General features: G+C 39.0%; 1 protein-coding gene across 1 annotated transcript in view; it reads left to right on the top strand.

The window, feature by feature from the left end:
* Positions 1-17,192, top strand: part of DIRC2 (disrupted in renal carcinoma 2) — a 56,599-nt gene that overhangs the window by 32,879 nt on the left and 6,528 nt on the right. Inside the window, exons 5-7 of the mRNA XM_009887319.1 lie at positions 2,783-2,891; positions 3,527-3,594; positions 8,630-8,757. Coding sequence (XP_009885621.1) covers positions 2,783-2,891; positions 3,527-3,594; positions 8,630-8,757 — 305 coding nt within the window. The remainder of the gene's footprint in view (positions 1-2,782; positions 2,892-3,526; positions 3,595-8,629; positions 8,758-17,192) is intronic.

Below are 17,192 nucleotides of genomic sequence, written 5' to 3'. Positions count from 1 at the left end.
TTAGGAACTTGATTCTTCCTCCTGATTTGGAGGATTCCTGCCTCTGACAGATTATAACAATTAGCTGATCTCAGGTTATCTCCTGATACCAACTCTTTCAGCCTGCAGTAGGAGACGACAGATTAGTCATGGTTTGGGAGCTAAGCCTAAATCTTTTAACAGTCTATCACACACTGTGACAAGCATAGCTTGAATTTCCATTAGAAAAAGTACGGTGCCCTTTCTCAATTTCTTGGGTGAAGCAAATATGACTTGTTTTTCTCCCCTCCTATTTCAGAATATGCCACAAATTTCCATGGAAAAAATCTAATACAAGTGAATAGTTGATAAGTCTTAAAATCTGCATTAAGAAAACATGTTGTGATTTTTGCTTTGAAGTAATTAGATGCTTTTAGCACTTTATATTCTCAAGGGACTATGTAAGTAATTTTGAAATTTCATAACAGGTTTTTTGTGCATCATTATTTCTTTGATGAAACTTTTGTATGACATCACTATCCAGTGATGGAAGCTGCTCAGAATGTGCCTGATGTTAATAGGCACTGTCAAAGTTATTCTGAAAATGGTGACTGACTCTGACTGGGGTCCCCTCTGAACCAGCCTGTCTCGCAGATTCTAGTGGCGTTAAGTAGGTTTCTGGAAAAAAACAGAAGAAAAAGCCAATTCGTATTCCAGCAGAATGGTTTAACAGAGAGGCTAATGCTCATATCCTGTCATAAGGGCTGATATGATGGAAAACAGTGTGGGTTCACCAACTGATGGTGTGATAGACAGCACAGTTTTCTATTTTCAGTGGAGCAATTGCAAAAACAAATACAAGTGACTGGAGCCACGACGAGCGGAGCTGCTACTTCAGATGTGTGTTTCAAATAGCTGCAGGGCTAGCGCTAGCTATTGCTGGACAAGGGGACACAATGGCATCTGGTGATAGACGCCGCTTTGTCACTGCCGTGCACCTTTTCTCCTGGTCTCCTTTAGTCTGGAGACTAGGCAGGGTGGCAGCGTGGGAGCTTCTGTTACTGGAGAACATCGTGATGCAGAGCTGGTTCTCTAGTATTAGGACAAGGAGTTGGATGTGGCGCAGAACAGCTATTCCAAGTGCCAGTCTGTCTTGTTGCTTGAGTTACAGAAGACAAATATGGCACAGGAGATCTCGGTCAAATAAGTTACAAAATACTCACCCCCACCAAAAGTAGCTCTTTAATGAAGCCGAGGTTCAGATACCCAAAGATTCTGAATATTGAGCAAGTGTTATTTCAGAACAGTGCACTGAGACTTGTTCCCTCTTTGCAGTCTACGACATTGCAAAATGAGTACTTCCCCCTTTATATTGTTCTACAGATGTTGAATTAACTTTTACATGGGTAGTATTAAATAGCATCAGAAAACCTGCCTTAAGAGATGCCAAGATGATATGAGGTAGAGACTAGGAAAAGAGTATGGCATTCTTAAGAGAGAAAGAAGGTTGTCGGGAAGACAGCAAATGCTTTGGCATTCAGAGAAATAGCAGCAGCGTGTGGAAGAGCTGAAAGTTTGGGAGTTGTTTTTCTTTGCATTAAAAAATAAATCTGACATGAATGATACTGAAAGAGGAGGATACGTTCATGTGATAGAAATGTGTTATTCAAGAAGAGGATGTGTGAAAAGGAACAGTGCAAAAAAAATGCTGGCTGGTGTGCTGTGCGTGGATCTTCTAGGGGAGTAAACGTAAGCTGCAAAACTCTGAATGTTTTGGCGAGTATTTGAAGCTTTTTCCCCTCTCTCTTGGCTTTCATAACTGTGCTATCAAATTGCTGCCACATGCCAAGGAACTGGTACTGATCAGGATCAATTTTATGTAAATTGTTTGGGAATGGGGGAGCCACATTTTGTGGTTACACAGATATCCCATGGGATAACATTAGAATCACTGTAAAATCTCTCCACTTTAAAATGTCACTGTTGCAGAGTCCAAAGTATATTTTCTGTTTTTATTCCCAAATTGAAACGTTTTTGAGGAAAAGTTGGATGTCTCTTAGCAAAGATTTTACATTTGCTTTCAGTTACAGTGGGTGGGTGGGGGAAACTGGTGGTGACATTTGTCTGCCATCTCCTGTTTGGCTGTGTATGATGATGATGATGACACAGCTTTGACTGCTTCATCTTCACCGCATACTAAAGGTTGAATAATTTTAATTGGGAGGAAAAAGCAAACACGTTGACTATTCAGAGCAGAATATTATACTTGTTTCTGGTTTTTGGCAGTTCAAACTGTCAAAGTTTTCCAGTGTTGCAACTGGACCCATCTCATTCCTAGACCTCTCCCTGCCTTTCACCAAAATTAAGAGAAGTAGAACAGTTTAAAAAAAAAAAAAAAAGTACAGTTCAAAAAATATGACTCTCTGATTTTATTCTTGAAATATGCTTATTGTCATTTAAATTAGTGCTTCTTGTTCCTAACATACACTTAAGCTAAGTAGGTTGCCCATGCAAATGCATGGAAGAATTGCTTGAGGAAATGAGAAACACATGAGCCCAGCTTGTTACAAAAATCTTTCAACTATGTGGAGAGAATGGCTTTTTTATTTTTACAGTGCTAAGACAGTAACATCTCAGTCACTGGAATTTCACTGACATGGCCAGATACCTTTCTTGTTTTTCCTGGCTCACTGCTTCTTCAGACCTCTGCTATTTTTCTCAATGGGCAGAATATAGATTGTAGGGTGTCATTTGCTCTAGCAGCTAATCTTGGTGCAGTTTCTAATATAAGCTGCAGCTAATTGCGTATGTTTTGTCTTCACAGCAATTTCCGATTCTTGATGATTGCTTTAGCCTATGCTATACCACTGGGTGTTTTCTCTGGCTGGTCTGGTGTTCTGGATTTGATATTAACGCCGGTTCACGTGAGCCAAGTAAGTATCTCCTGACTGATAATCAGCAGCTATTTTGTAAGTGGCATGTTTTTATTTTGCACTAGCATACAATTTTATCAGCTTTTTATGTTTAAGCTTCTATTATTACATATGGACCACTTTTCTCTTGAAATTTTAAACAAAATAAGCTGTAGCTTTGGCATCCCAAACTGTCATGATTCTCCCTGCTGACTCTCCACCAGAGCTGGGTGTGTTAAGAATTGTACACACCTTTTGACAAGAAGGAAGAGGTACATAAACAAACAGGAGTATTGTTGGCAGCTGCACCTTTAGTAAAATAAGATAATGTTTACCAAGTGGAAAAGATGAAGTGGGGAGAAGAGGATTTCTAAGGCTTTGATAGAGTATTATAAAAATCCAGAGAACATTATGCAGATTCTGTGAAGAGAAGTCACATTTGGGGCATAGGCTACTTAGTCATACTTTCTTTCAGTGAGTTTATTTCCTTTTGAATATACTAGAAAAAGTCTTGGACTTCAGATTGTTGTCAGGGGCTGCTGCTAGCAGTTTGCAGCTCCTGCACGCCATTTGTTTTGGAAGTAACATCTTATCATTTTATTTTCTCAGCTTTAATGCATTTCTCTGTTTTGTTTTGGTTTGTTTTTTCCTGTCAGGTAGATGCAGGCTGGATTGGATTTTGGTCTATAGTTGGAGGTTGTGTTGTCGGCATAGCAATGGCAAGGTAGGAATAATTACATGTCCTTCTCCATTTCTTCAACTGTGATCCTTAGCTTACAGCTTATCCTCTTAATAACATAACATGTTTTGTCTCATCTTCTATGTACTCAAAATGGAAAAAGCATAGTTCTGGGGTTATGTATTTCTTGTAGAGCAATGATTTGAATATTCTATGTTAGTGGTTGTTGGGGGTTGAGAACTCCACATGCGTGTGCCTCAATTTGGCAAGTCATACTCTTACTCCTGACAAGGGCTTCTTGTGTGCTCCTTTAAAACACAGTTCTTGTCAATTCAGCTGCCTGGTATGAGGGAGAACCCATTGTAGCACATTTGGAAAGCATTGAGAAAATTAGTGTCTGTCTCCTTCCATCAACGCTTTTGGGCACATTGATTCCGGAAGGGTTATTGGGAATTTAGCACAAGCAGCCTACCCACAATAACGTGGGTAGGCTGCTTGTGGTTCCTTGGTAGAAAAGTTAATCTGGGCCCATTTTGGCCAGGTTGCTGGATTCCTATATGGCCTAAGTATTTTTTGCTATACTGCTATGGGTATTATGCTTATACCTACACTTTTTAAATATCCAGACACAGTGTGCTCTGGTCATCATGAATGCTGATAACATGGGGAGCGGAAAAGCAAGGAATGGATTGCCCTTCCAAAATGCTGCATTTTTTTCATTGAGTTTCCCTTTTTATTTAAAAAAAAAAAAAAAAAAAAAAAAAGCTGGGGAAGGAAAAAGTCTTTTAGGAGGTACTGGAGCAGTGAGTTTATAAAACTGATTAAAACCAATAGCATGTTCTCCTTGCATCTGGTGGATATCAAAGCATTGTCCTGGCTTCTTTATGTCCACTCTTCAGACCCCAGGTCTGCAAAGAGTTTAGCGCAGGTGCAGGGGTACGTCATCATTTCAGTCATTGTGGGATTGCAGACCCAGAGAGGCATCTTTTTAGGATGGAAATTGAAGCGCTCTCTTTTTTTTTTTTTTTTTTTTTTTTTTTTTTTTTTACTTGCTGTGCATCATCAGCGTACACAATGCATAAAGAAATGCGAGGTTTCTCATGCTGACATTTTGCAGGCTGCCTAGCAACTGCGACGGAGGGAGAGGAAAAACTCCTGACCTAGAGAAAAGAAACAAGCGCTTCCCTCCAGTCCGCTCCAGGTGCAGGCCGAAGGACTTAATCTATTGAAACAAAGTTCACACCCTGATTTCCTCTAAAAAGAGTTACTTTTGATTAGCTAAGCTCAGATATGAGGTTTTGTCTCCAAGAGTAGATGTTTAAAGCAACTGCTGTAAATGACGCAGATGCTGCAGCAGGTTACATGCTGGAGCAGGTAGCATTCCCAGTTTAATCTTTTCAATCCTGGGTTAATCTCTCATGTATTTGCATCTTTTCAATAGTAGAGAGGCACCCTTAGCAGCTCACTTAACTTTGTTAGGAGAGAATCTGCTGACTCAATGCCAACATGCAAATCTCAATCTTTATGGTAGATTAATTTATTTAATATATGGCCTGGGTTAAGTTTCAGGAATTGCTGACAGTCTCTTTAACTGCTTTAAAATTGATTTCAAACCTTGTTGAAAACCAGTATTTTGTAGCATTCAGAGCTTTGCTTTTGAATAAATTAAAAAAATACCAACAGTCTGCCCCCAAATATGTCTTTCTAACTTGGGTAATACACAGTTCAAATGGGAGGGTTTGCGCACAGAAAGGGAGGGAGGAGGTGATTTGTCACTCCTGATGGATGAGTCTCCCTCCTAGGCCCATTCAGCATTTATCTGTGTAGGGTTGAATCAATGACGAGTCTGACTGTAATCTGCTGAAAGTTGTAATTAGGAAAATTAAGTAATGATTCTTGTCAAGGCTGACAAGTTGATGTATTTCAGTGTCAGAATTGTGATTTGCCAAGCAAGCAGCTCTGTCCCTTAACCACCTCTCAAGAAGCTGTTGGGTTTTGGTGTGTTTGGGTTTTTTTCTTTTTTTTTCCTGCTAATTTAGCAAAGCAAAATTGGTGCAGTTTAGGAATTTGCTCCTTCCATTTTTGTCAGTGCAGATTCTGCCATTTAGAGCTGTAACAGCCTGAGCCTTGCCCTGGAGCATTTGGTCCTGCACTTCACAGTTGGTGTTAAATCATCTATATTTAAAGTAATGTCCAGTTTGGAAATTTGTTTATCTATCTCATTTTCAAAATGGTGCAAGGTTTCCTCAGCACAATACATAAATCCTTCTGCTCTTCACTCACTGCTGTCCCGATAGCTGTGTACTTAGATATGTTTAGCTAATTTGTATGATGCATTTTTATAATTGAAAAGCCTAGGCTATTTTGGGCAGCTGGAAGGTGCTGTACCCTTCACTGGTAGTTTTCAAATGATACTGGTTTGAAGAAAAGCAGTGTCAAAGAGCGACATTCATATCATTATATGGAAACACAAATCTATTCCCTTTTCTCAGATTATTTTTTTTTTTTTTTGCCACATTTGCTAATTATCGTAGAGACTTGTGAGGTTTTGTCCTCCATGGCTCAGTTTTTCTTTCTGCTTTTAACTTGCCGTGTAGTCAAAATGTTGAGACTTTATGACATGGTGATAATTTCCTTAGCAACAGACAGTGTTGTCAGCAATGTTTGTGATTTTTAACTGTAGGATGCAGCCTGGGGCTGGATTTGCAGGGTTGCAGGAGACTATGACCAGCAGTAGGCTCAGAGGTCTGTCTGAGTAAGAATACACCTCCTCTCCTGGTGTGCCTACTTCTTCAGCAGCTGCAGACATCCCCTTACATGCTAGACCATGAAGAAGGATTTAAACAGATCAGAGAGTTTTGAAAGCAGATACTGGGGTCAGAGGACAAAAATAATTTCTCTCATTTTTTTGATTGAAACAAGTATTCTGAAGAGTTGGCTGGATTTACGGTCTTCTTTATTCTCCTGTAACCAGACAAGAAGCAGAAGTTCCTTGATTACCAAGTTCTAGCTAGTTTGCTATGTCTTTTTTTCCCATTATTTCTGTTGCTGGCTGAATTCAGTAGCTGCATAAACCTTTCAGTTTGTATTTGACCCTTCTGGAGTCCTGTGATATCTGAGAGCTTCTTGGAGCACGCTGCTACTACTGATACCCAAACCAGGATCTGTGTGACAAAGAGTTGCAGCTGCTCAGTAAAGGTACATATTTGCTGCACTTAACTATCTTGATTTAGTTGCGTGTCGTCCTCCCATCCCCACATATCCCTGGTGGTAGGCTAGAGATGGAGGAACCCCCTAGAGATCCTTTCCAGGCCTGTTGTCTGTATATGTCCCTCCCTGAAGGCTGGTGTTTCTTACACTGTGTTTCATTAGATGAGATATACGTAGCTGCTCTTGCCTGTAAGGAGAGGGAAGAGTGATGGCAGGCAAAGTGGGGAGTCTCTGTGGAGGAAATCTAAAGTTTGTATTTCAAGATGCTTCTGAGAAGCTTTTAAAATTGCTGATTTTGACCCCAGTGATCCCAAAGAATAATTAAAGAAAACGGCAAACCACCGAAAAGAGGTGATCCTGATTGCTGGATTTGGATTGTCAGAAAAAAACAACACTAGCAGCTAACCTCTGACTGTTAGAGATTAATGCATAAGCCACTTGAACGCTACAGTCATAAACTTTTAAGATTATATGCAGCATTGATCTTCCTCTACTGCTTATTGAATTACTCACTGCTAAATTCAATGTGGAATTAAAGCACAGGGAGAATCAAAATAAGAGGAAAGAAGTGGGGGTGTTTTTTGTTTTCTGGTTTGGGTTTTTTTTCGGATTGCATTACGCGTACATCTCTTGTGGTGTATGTAAAGCTAGGCTTCCTAGTTCTCAAAATCTTGGTAGCATTATCTGTTTTATCAAGTAAGCTATATGGTATCTGCCTGTGAAGTGACCTTTGTAAGGGGCAAGGAGGCAGTTAGCTGAAAGACGGGACAGATTTCATTATGGACCAACCTAGGTGGATTGTGCTGCTGTTAGCCTAATCGAGGTAGGCGGCTGTGAGGGTAGAAGACACTCTTTAGACATACGTACCTAACCCAGCCAGCCCAAAATCCCATCTGCTAAGCAGGAGATTATAGAAAATTACTAGTGGATAAATGACATCACCTTTTCCTAATATATCTTTTTTGGTAGCTGTGTTGAAATCCCTTTTGAAAAGAGCAGATGCACTGATAATTATGCCATGTGAGTGCTGGTCAAATGCATTCTGTCGCCTTGAAAGAAAAAGGAAAAAAAAAATACGAAAAAAGCAATTGTATTATCAGGTGGTGTAAGGATTATGTTCCCCTCTGTGTAACAGTCAGACTGCCAAAGGACTTGTGGGGCTGTCCTCCCCCAGACTGTCAGTGGGGCACGTGTGTAGGAGAGGAGTGGCACCAACCTCTTGGTTTCTAGGGCGTTTCAACCCAAAACAGCCATGGGCAGTGACTGCCTGTGTAGAGTTCCTCCTTTGCCTAAGCCACCAAGAGCTTCATTGCCAATGCATCCAAGGGTTCAGAAGCTGTTCCATGTCATCTTCGATCTAGGGATTCTGGTATTTGGAGTTTTGTCATTTCCCACAGGAATGAATCTTGACACTTAACTATGTCTTGAATGAAATGCAGCAGCTTCCTCACATGCTAATTGAGCGGTGTGTCTGCCAAGGGAGACTGGCAAACGCTGACAAAACAGTGATGTAAGTATTGGTGTGATGTTGTGTCCAACAAATGCAGAAGGGGAAGAAAAAAAAAAAAAAAAAACCCCAACCCTTCCTGTATACCAAGTGTTTTCAGTTGATGCCTTGAGAATTGTTCTAGTTTGGTTGTTATTTTGTGACAGCTGAAAAATCCACGGCTCTTCAGCTTGACAGCTAGAAATAACGCCATTCTATAAAAACGGGGTTTTTTCTATTTCTGAAAATGAGGAATGATTTTTAAATTGTTTTTATAGTCTCCAAAATGTTTAATGAGAATATACTGAATTAATTGTCAAGCATCACATTTAAATAATAAGAAAATCAGCATTTGTACTGCTCTGATCTGTGCTTTTGTTTTAGATTTGCAGATTTTATCAGGGGCATGCTGAAGTTTATACTGCTGCTGCTTTTATCCGGAGCAACGTTAGCATCAACCTGGTTCACTCTCACCTGTCTAACCAGTGTCACTCATCTGCCTTTAACCACAGGTATCAACAATGATTTTAATTCCTCTTATTTATAATTGGTATTACAGGCAAATATTTGCACTCTTAAAACAACTATATTATAACCTGGTTTGGTAACTTTAGTAATACAGTAGTTTTACCAAGGGGAAAAAAAAAAATTTAGAAAACCTGAATCTGAAATCTCTTTACCAGCTTTGAATAACTTCATAAAAAGATTAAAAACTAACAAAACCCCACAATAAGAACCCAGAATATACATTTTAAATTGATTTTGGGACCGAGTGTTTTTCTGGTTTGAGTGTTTTGGAATAACAGAGATGAGAAATAAACCAAGAAAAATCAGATGAATGGGAGTAGCATTGTGTATAAGAAACAGTGACGTGTCTGGGAATTTAGGGTTTTGAAACTTACATTAATTATTGGAAACATGTGGTACAGTTCAAACCAAGGTGACCCATAGTATTTTGGGCCATCTAAATCTATCCCTGCACTGTGCTGTCCTCTTTTTTGCACCTGCATGCAGGTTCAGGGAACTCTTCCAACCCAAAATTACCTCAGCCGATGCCTCAAAAAGATGGGGAAAAAAGCTTTTGTCAAGAGTTAGGGGAAAAGCTCAGAGGTCTACTTGAGCTGCCAGTGAGCTGTACCCTTAGTTGAAAATTAGCATTTGTTTGGTTTTTGGTTTGTTTTTTTTCTTTTTTTTGTAAATCTGTCCTTCACCTTACTGTCTGCACCAAAGGATTGGTCCACCTGTGATTCCAATAACCTCAACAGAGTAATAAGTTACAGTAAAATTTAGACATCGAGATCTTTAAAAACATTTATTTATTAAAGAATTCTGTAAATCCATTTTAAATAAAGTGACATCTTTGTTATAGGCAAGTTTATGCATTATAGGAGAAATAAAAATTGATTTATTCCCTTTTTTGATAAATAGTTTGGTGTGGAGAGTAGTATATAAAATACAAATTAACTTTGAGTTTCAGTAAGTGTCCTTGGTGCATTGCATATGTCACCACTATAAACTAAAGTGGGTACAGGAAATTGAAATACATGATCAATTCAGGAGAAACACCATCTGGATGGATAGGTCAAATTTGTGATTTATCTTGAAATTTCAACTTTTTCAAAAAATTTTCTGTTTAAATAAAACGTAATTTAATCGGTAAATCAAATTTCATGGTATCTATTGTCATACCAAATCACTACACTTTTCTTTTCCATCAAATCTAAAATAAATGCAATAAAAGCTTATTTCTTGTGCTTGCCTGCTTCATCACTACAAGCCTGCAGTAATGTAAATTTTTACAGTAACTCTATCCTCTGAATTGATGCAAAAAGCCAAACACATAAATGTCCCTTCAAGTCTATGCATAAGAATGAAGCAGAGAGGTTTCAAGAGGTGAAAGTCACTGCGTATGTACTCACCAATGATCCAAAACAAAACTGATGGAATGATTTTATTTTTTTCTAAAGAACTCGGCATGCAAAATAGATTCTGGAAGAATTCTTTGTTGTTTATAGTATGTGGGTGCATTACAATGGGGTTTTTTTTGGAAAGGTGGTCCACTGTAAGGACATAAAAGTGCCTAAGGTATTTGGAGTTTGATATAAAGTATCTTAAATGATCATCCCTTGCTAAAAAATCTAAGGATTGGGTTGCTTTTATCATGCAGTTATCGCTTCTTTTAAAATGAATGATTGCTTAGATTGAGTTGTAAATTATATTTTAGAGTTTTCTGTCTGTGCTGTTCTTATAGATGTCACTGTAAATGTTGAACCGTTTTCTATAAAACACAAGCTTGTTTTGAATAGAAATGCGAGCAATATGGTGCATTCCTCTAAAAAAGGCAATCTAAAGCATCAGGGCCTAATGTGCAGCCACCAAATAAGATCTCTTTTTTTCTTCTGTGGCATAATGTTTAAACTTCATAGATAGGTTGTGGGGGTTTCATATCAGCCTTTTTTCTCATTAAAGTTCATATAAAATAGATGTAATGCGCCTGTTCAATTTAGATCCTTGTACACAGAAAAGCAGTGGTATATCTTCATGAAATATGCTGTTATGGATGAAAACACACAAGCTATTTCGGCTAATTTATAGGACTTCATGCTAGATTATTCCTCAATGTAACGATGGAATATGATGATGACCTCTGCATTCCACAGTAATTGGGAGAAACGGTACATTTGAATTGATTTGGATGAACTCTTTTTTTTTTTTTCTTCTTTTAATTAAAAGTTTGAGATGTAGAGTATATCAGAATATAAATGTAGGAGGTCAAATGCAGGCCATTGGCTGGCAGCTTTGGGAAGTGATTTGATGTAGCTGGTTAAGGTGGAAGTCACTCTGCGTGTTCAGTGGACCAGTGTTAACAGTGGACTTCCAGGTAGTTATCCTCTGTGTGTTTTTGTAGAGCTGGAAGATGTGCAAAACCAAAGCACCCATCATTGTGGGTTTTTTCGGCTTTGGGGTTTGGGGTTTTTTTTTGTAGTAGAGGTCCACGTAATGTTTTGTATCCCAGAGCTACTTTGCAGGCATCACTGAACACCTGCTGCAAAGCAGGGATTGTTGTGTTATTGAGGGCAACAGGGTTTGATGTTGCCAGAAGGTTAATAGGCTCCTCAACTTCTTCCTGTCCCATGGCAAAGAGCACAAGTGTTCGGCTTGGCGGTGCTACAGAGCCAGCGATGGATCTTGGTCCGCACTTTCAGCCTCATTCAACTGCTGAGGCAGAGCAAGCAGGGTTCAAAACTGACCAGGATGGAAACTTGTGGGGGTGTACGTTTGGTCTTGCGAGGAGGTTTTCCCTTCCAACTATCTAGGTCCCATTTTGTGAGGGCCTTCCCCTTTCTCTCTTGCCCTTCAGTGTTCTCAATGAGCAAGTCAGATTTTGCCCTACAAAACCACAAGCATTGCCATCTTCAGCAATACCTGGAAACTTCTGAAATACTCACATGACCTGGTGGACTGGTGGTCCATCAAAGGAGCTCTTCCACGGGACAGAGCAGTCAATTCTGATGAGGAAGCGAGGCACCGCATGGGAGCCTTTGTACTGGCCCAGGTGTTACCTAGAGATGAAGGCTGGTTAGAGAACACCGTCATCATCTTCATCTCACCTGACAGCTGCTTGATCCACAAATAAAGTTTGCGTCCATAGGTAGACCTTGCCAGTGGTTTCCCCAGGTCCAAAAATAGTCTTTTCCTTTAGCATGTGGATATTGTGTGGCATACATGCTCCTTCCCCTCTTTTGAAAACCCTCTGCCTGTCTCTCACCTGGTCTCCAGAGTAAGCACGCAGGTGGGTATATTTGCATGGGAGCAGGCTTTTGAAATGCTAAAAAGATGAGAGAGTTTTGCCAATTATTCCCCCTAAAGGGAAAGGAAGAAAATCTCTGAAGATTTGTTTTTAAAATGCAAATAAACTATCTCCCCTCTTTTAATCAGTATTCTTTGTAGCAGTTGTAGTAATGTCTGGTTTAAATATTGGGGAGGAATTGTATTGAAAAAATGGTCACAGCAAAATGTTTTTTCCTGCACTTGTTTGTATAATATTCTCCTAATTCCTTGTAAATAGGCACGACATCATTTAAAGATATTTCCTACAGAATGTAATTACTTAGAATGGAGACCTTTAATGCAGATATTAAAAATCAATGACTGCTTTGTGTTTTCTTTAAATGTTAGTGTTTAGCATTGTTTGTATTGTGTAATGCCTGCATTGCTCTGCATTATCATAATATGCTCCATTTTTTCCTCCTGCCGCAGAGCAAGACAAGTTTTCTGTCATTTGCTGACTTCTTAATGTGTCTCCAAGAGATTTTATAAAAAGTGTATTTGGAGTCATGTGTATGAACCATAACAGCCAGTCAGGGGGGAAAAAAGAAAGCAAGGCAATAATGGTATAGGGCCATCATAGCTACTGTGTCATCTGTTTAAAACACCTCTCATCAGCTAATCACAGCTCTTAAACCGATTCCAGAATCGAGAGGTTTTATATTTTAAGCAAGCTTGAATTTTCTTTTAAGAAATTTTAATTTTAATGTATATTATTTGCATTTTTCTGCAAGTTTCAAAGACAGTTTTATGTACACATTGAGCTTTAAAATAGTTTTCTCCATTGAATTCCCAATGCAGCTGCTGATCTGTTTCTCTGTGCCAAGTCCATTGTTAGTTTGCTTTGTACTGAGCTTCATTATGTGAATTTATGTACAATGGGATACTTTGACCCAAAATAATTGTGTAAGGCATTGTAATGCCAGTTTCGGTATCTTGCCACTCTGTATTGCTGGTAGTATCTCTGGATACAAGTACTAGCATTTTCCGAAAATTGATATGCAATGCTAGTTGCTCACAGCTCAGATTGAATGTTTTCAGTATAGCATATCAAGAATATTCTAATATTTATGAGCACATTCAGCAGAATTTTGCTTTACAAAATCTTTTCTAGTGCTGCATGGCAGATACTCTGAATACGGTGGCAACTCCGTGAGCTGATGACTATATTTAGGTAAAGCAGTCTACACTTTACTTTCAGGTTCAACAGATCGAACATTAGAAACACATCTGTCTCCCTGTCCTCATCTACAAAGCACAGTACTGAAAAGAGAGAAGTTTATTATTTAATACTGATTTGTTTATTCTTTGAGTTTAATTTCTTTACTAAAAACAAGATGTGCTTGATAAGGATGAGGCAGGGGACCCAGAGGATAAAACAGCGGCCTGAAAACATTTCTTTTTCTAGCTTCAGCATTAACCTTCGTACGGCTGTGGGCAAATCATTACCCGCACTCCCGTTGTGCTTTTCCCACTCGTAAGGGAACAATGACCTTTGTCTTCATGAAGGCTTCTGTAAATCCACAGATAGAAGAGTGCTTAAAGAAGAACTAACTTAAGGGGTTTATTTAAAAACAGTTGAAAACCCCAGTGTTAAATAGTGTACAATGCTTGAAATTTGGGAGGAGCATTTCAGGGATGAGTATCTATAAATCTGGTCACTTTAAATATCCATTGATAGCAAGCCTCAAATATTGTATGGATTCCGGCACCCCATTTTTTCTTTTCCTTTTTTTTTTTTTTTTTTTTGAGCCTCACTCAGTAATTTCTTAACTCTTTAGTTCTCCAAAGTGAATGCTCTGCTTTCAAAGTGAGTTCCTCTTGATTTTCTCTTGGGAAGTATATAGAACAAATCCAATTTGATCAGATTTTTGGTTACTTTCATAACTATATCATGAGACAAGAATTTGATCAGCATGTGCTGGAATGGAAATCCAGGCAATGAAACTTATTGATGTTATAAACGCGGACTACAGGGACATCCTCATTCTATTGTGCTTTTTGTTCCTGTAAGTGAATTACAGTAAAAATTACTGTCTTACCTTGAGAGAGTCACATTTCTCATGGAAAAATTTAGAGGGACTTCTTCTGTGACTGTTCTTTCCACAGCCAGTAGCAAGAATTAAATTGTATGGAAGTTTCATTCCACTTCAACAGACTTTAGAGAGTTTGATACGAACTAACTTTGAATTGTTCAAAGCATTTGTGGAGATACTAAAGTACTAAAGTAAATGAAGAATGCATCCACATGAGGCATTAGCCTTTCATTTTGGCACTTGGGATATTGTTTTAATGGACAACAACAAAATGCCCCAGCTCTTTGGAGGTTTCACTTTAAATTGTATGCTGCGCCCAAAAGAACATGTTCAGTTGTATTTACTTCCCTGTTTATCTGTAAGAAATTTGTCTAAGTCTTGGCTTGGTTTGTCTGAGAAGAGAACTGTTACAAGATGTACAGAGTTCAAGAGTTTCTGGCAGAGGACTTTGGAAGAAGATGTTATACCACCTGCTTGCACTTGATACTGCTCTAGAGTTTCTGCATTTCTTTTGTAAATTTATCTGCAAAATACTTTTTTTTTTTTTAAGAAATGGTAATTTTTCATATTCTTTGTTAAAAATCAGCCAAGATTTATGTACCAGTGGGCTGATAAGAACCATTTAGATCAGTGGAGGTCCTTCCATTAATTTCGTTTGGGGTTGGATCAGGCTCTGTAGTTATAAATTTAGCGATGGTGTAATTGAAGAGTAAATTGCTAAACATGTTGCAGAACATCCTGGGAAGTTCTCGGAACTCGTTTGAATGTCAGAGATACTCGAGACTCCTTCTGCTGTGTTGCAAGCTCATCTGGGGACACCAAGTGCACACCGTGATTTAAATCACATCCCTGTTTGCACTCCTAATTTTTTCCCCTAATTCCTCCTTCTTTTTTTTTTTTTTGGCCACAATTTTGTGGCTGAGAGAAAAGAAAGTCTGTTTATGGGGTATGTATTTGCCATCCTGTAGCTGAAGCACTGCAGGGGATAAGAAGCCAGGAAGAAAAGTAACTTTTTAGCACTTTTTCTCCTTTTTGTGTTAAGCTGCTGTATCACCGTCAGTCCCTGGTTGGTACCTTGCTTCATCTAGCTAGTAACAACCCTAGCATTATTATCAAGGGTTGTTTCATTCCTTGCTTCCATCCTGGCCAGGAGAAGGAGGATGAGCACTGAGGGAATAGCATGGGTTGCCTCACACCTCAAGCATGAGCATGACGTGACGAAGCCGAGCCTGAGCCTCCTGCTGCGGCAGCTCCAGGCCAATTCTCTGAAGCAGCTGTGCTTTAGATGGGTGTTTTGCCTTTCCTGCTCTTTTCGCAGCGGCCAACCTGTGAAATAGCTGCTTCATTCACACAAACATCTTTAAAACGTGACGTTAATCAAAGTGGTTTAAAGAAACCCGGCCCAGCTCCATTATTTATTGATGTTCACAGCTGTCACTGTCTCGGGTACTACTTTGTGCGTAGCTTCATAGGCACTTAATTCCTTTTCCTAAGACAAAGTGATCTTTTTTTATACTAATAGCATGACACACTTCCCCAGCGTGTGCCTGTCCAAGCTAGTTGTCCTTGTTAGGCTTTAGGACATAATGTTAGCTTCTTGGTAAATCATCTCTTTCTCTCTCTTTTTTTTTTTTTGTCAGTGCTTTCATATCCTTATATTCATTTCCAATGACTGTCATCAAGATTGTCTTAATTGAAAAAACATTTGCTGTAACTTTAGCAGCTGTTCTTCTGCATTATAAAATCATGGTAATTGTTTGTGTTCGTTCAATGCAAGGTCGCTGTAATGGAAAGTAAATGGTCTCTGTTAATAGTTAGTATTCTCCCTGCTACAGTATCCTGTTGCCCGTGAGCTGGAATACAAAGTGTGCTACTTAGTGCATGAAATGAAAGGCAAAAACCACTTTTGAACTCTTATTTGACTTTTTCTTAGAACTTATTTTTCTGAAACTGCATATCGTATCTTTGACTTTCTATCTATTTGACCAATTGAATTTGTTACTTAATTGCAAGTTAATGGAGTAAGTTTATTTGTATAGCACTCAGGAAGAGCCTGGGTGATTTACAGAAACATGACATAAACAAATATTTTCCCATCACTACAGTATATACCATTAAGGGGGAATTCTGTAGGCTTTCAGATGTGTACACCTCTGTCGTGGTTTGGGCTGGACTGTCCTCAAACCAGGACAACCTCCGTCACTTTCAGAGCAGCTTTTTGAGGTTTACAAGTCAGAACTGTCATTTCCATTAGATCTTAGAATTTAAATTGGCATCTACTAGATGCTATATTCTGCCTGTCCTTTTGCTTTGCCATTTCCTCTTACTACTTTCCAAATATGTGTGTACATATACATACACCTTGTTTTATAAGTATTATCTGTGATCTCAGCAGAGGTTTTGTCGTTGGTATTCAGCTGGCAGTTTCTGGTGTGCACTCATGAGACAGGTTATACGTTGGGGAAAACAAAAGGTAATGCTCAAACTGCTTTTCTCATGGTAGTGTGGAAGTGTGAGCTGTGTGCCTGTGGGTGTATTTGCAAAATATATGACTAAAGCAAGCTGTAGTGACAAGGAAATGTAAGGGTGTATTTATATTCTGAAGTACAAAGTTACTGTGCTTACTTGCTTATGGTCTAGTCGTCTTAATGCATTTTAGTAAGCGATGAACAATGATGTAATTCGACTAGCATATTTTAACTATCAAATTTAATTTGAAGGCTTCTGTTTGTTTTATGGAAACTTTTGCATCTACTGTATTGAGTAAAATTTGAAGTCGTGATCTTTTAAATGGCTGCTAGTCTTAGATGCATATTTTTGCCTTCACCTCAAGTGAATCTAGGTTTCTGGAAATTATACATCTGGAGATTGTCTCTGTTCAGAGGCACGTGATTCCCCTTTTCTGGCTGTTGTTGTTTATGGAAGTGGTTTTATTCTGCCTGCAGAGGTGTGGCTTCTGCTGCCCCTCTACTCCACTCTCGTGAGACCTCACCGGGAGTACTGTGTCCAGCTCTGGAGTCCTCAACATAAGAAAGACGTGGACCTGCTGGAACATGTCCAGAGGAGAGCCACGAGGATGATCC

Source organism: Charadrius vociferus, unplaced genomic scaffold (genome assembly GCF_000708025.1).
Source record: "Charadrius vociferus isolate BGI_N301 unplaced genomic scaffold, ASM70802v2 scaffold385, whole genome shotgun sequence".
NCBI lineage: Eukaryota > Metazoa > Chordata > Aves > Charadriiformes > Charadriidae > Charadrius > Charadrius vociferus.
Note: the sequence above shows the minus strand (reverse complement) of the source record. Positions and strands in the feature narration are given on the sequence as shown.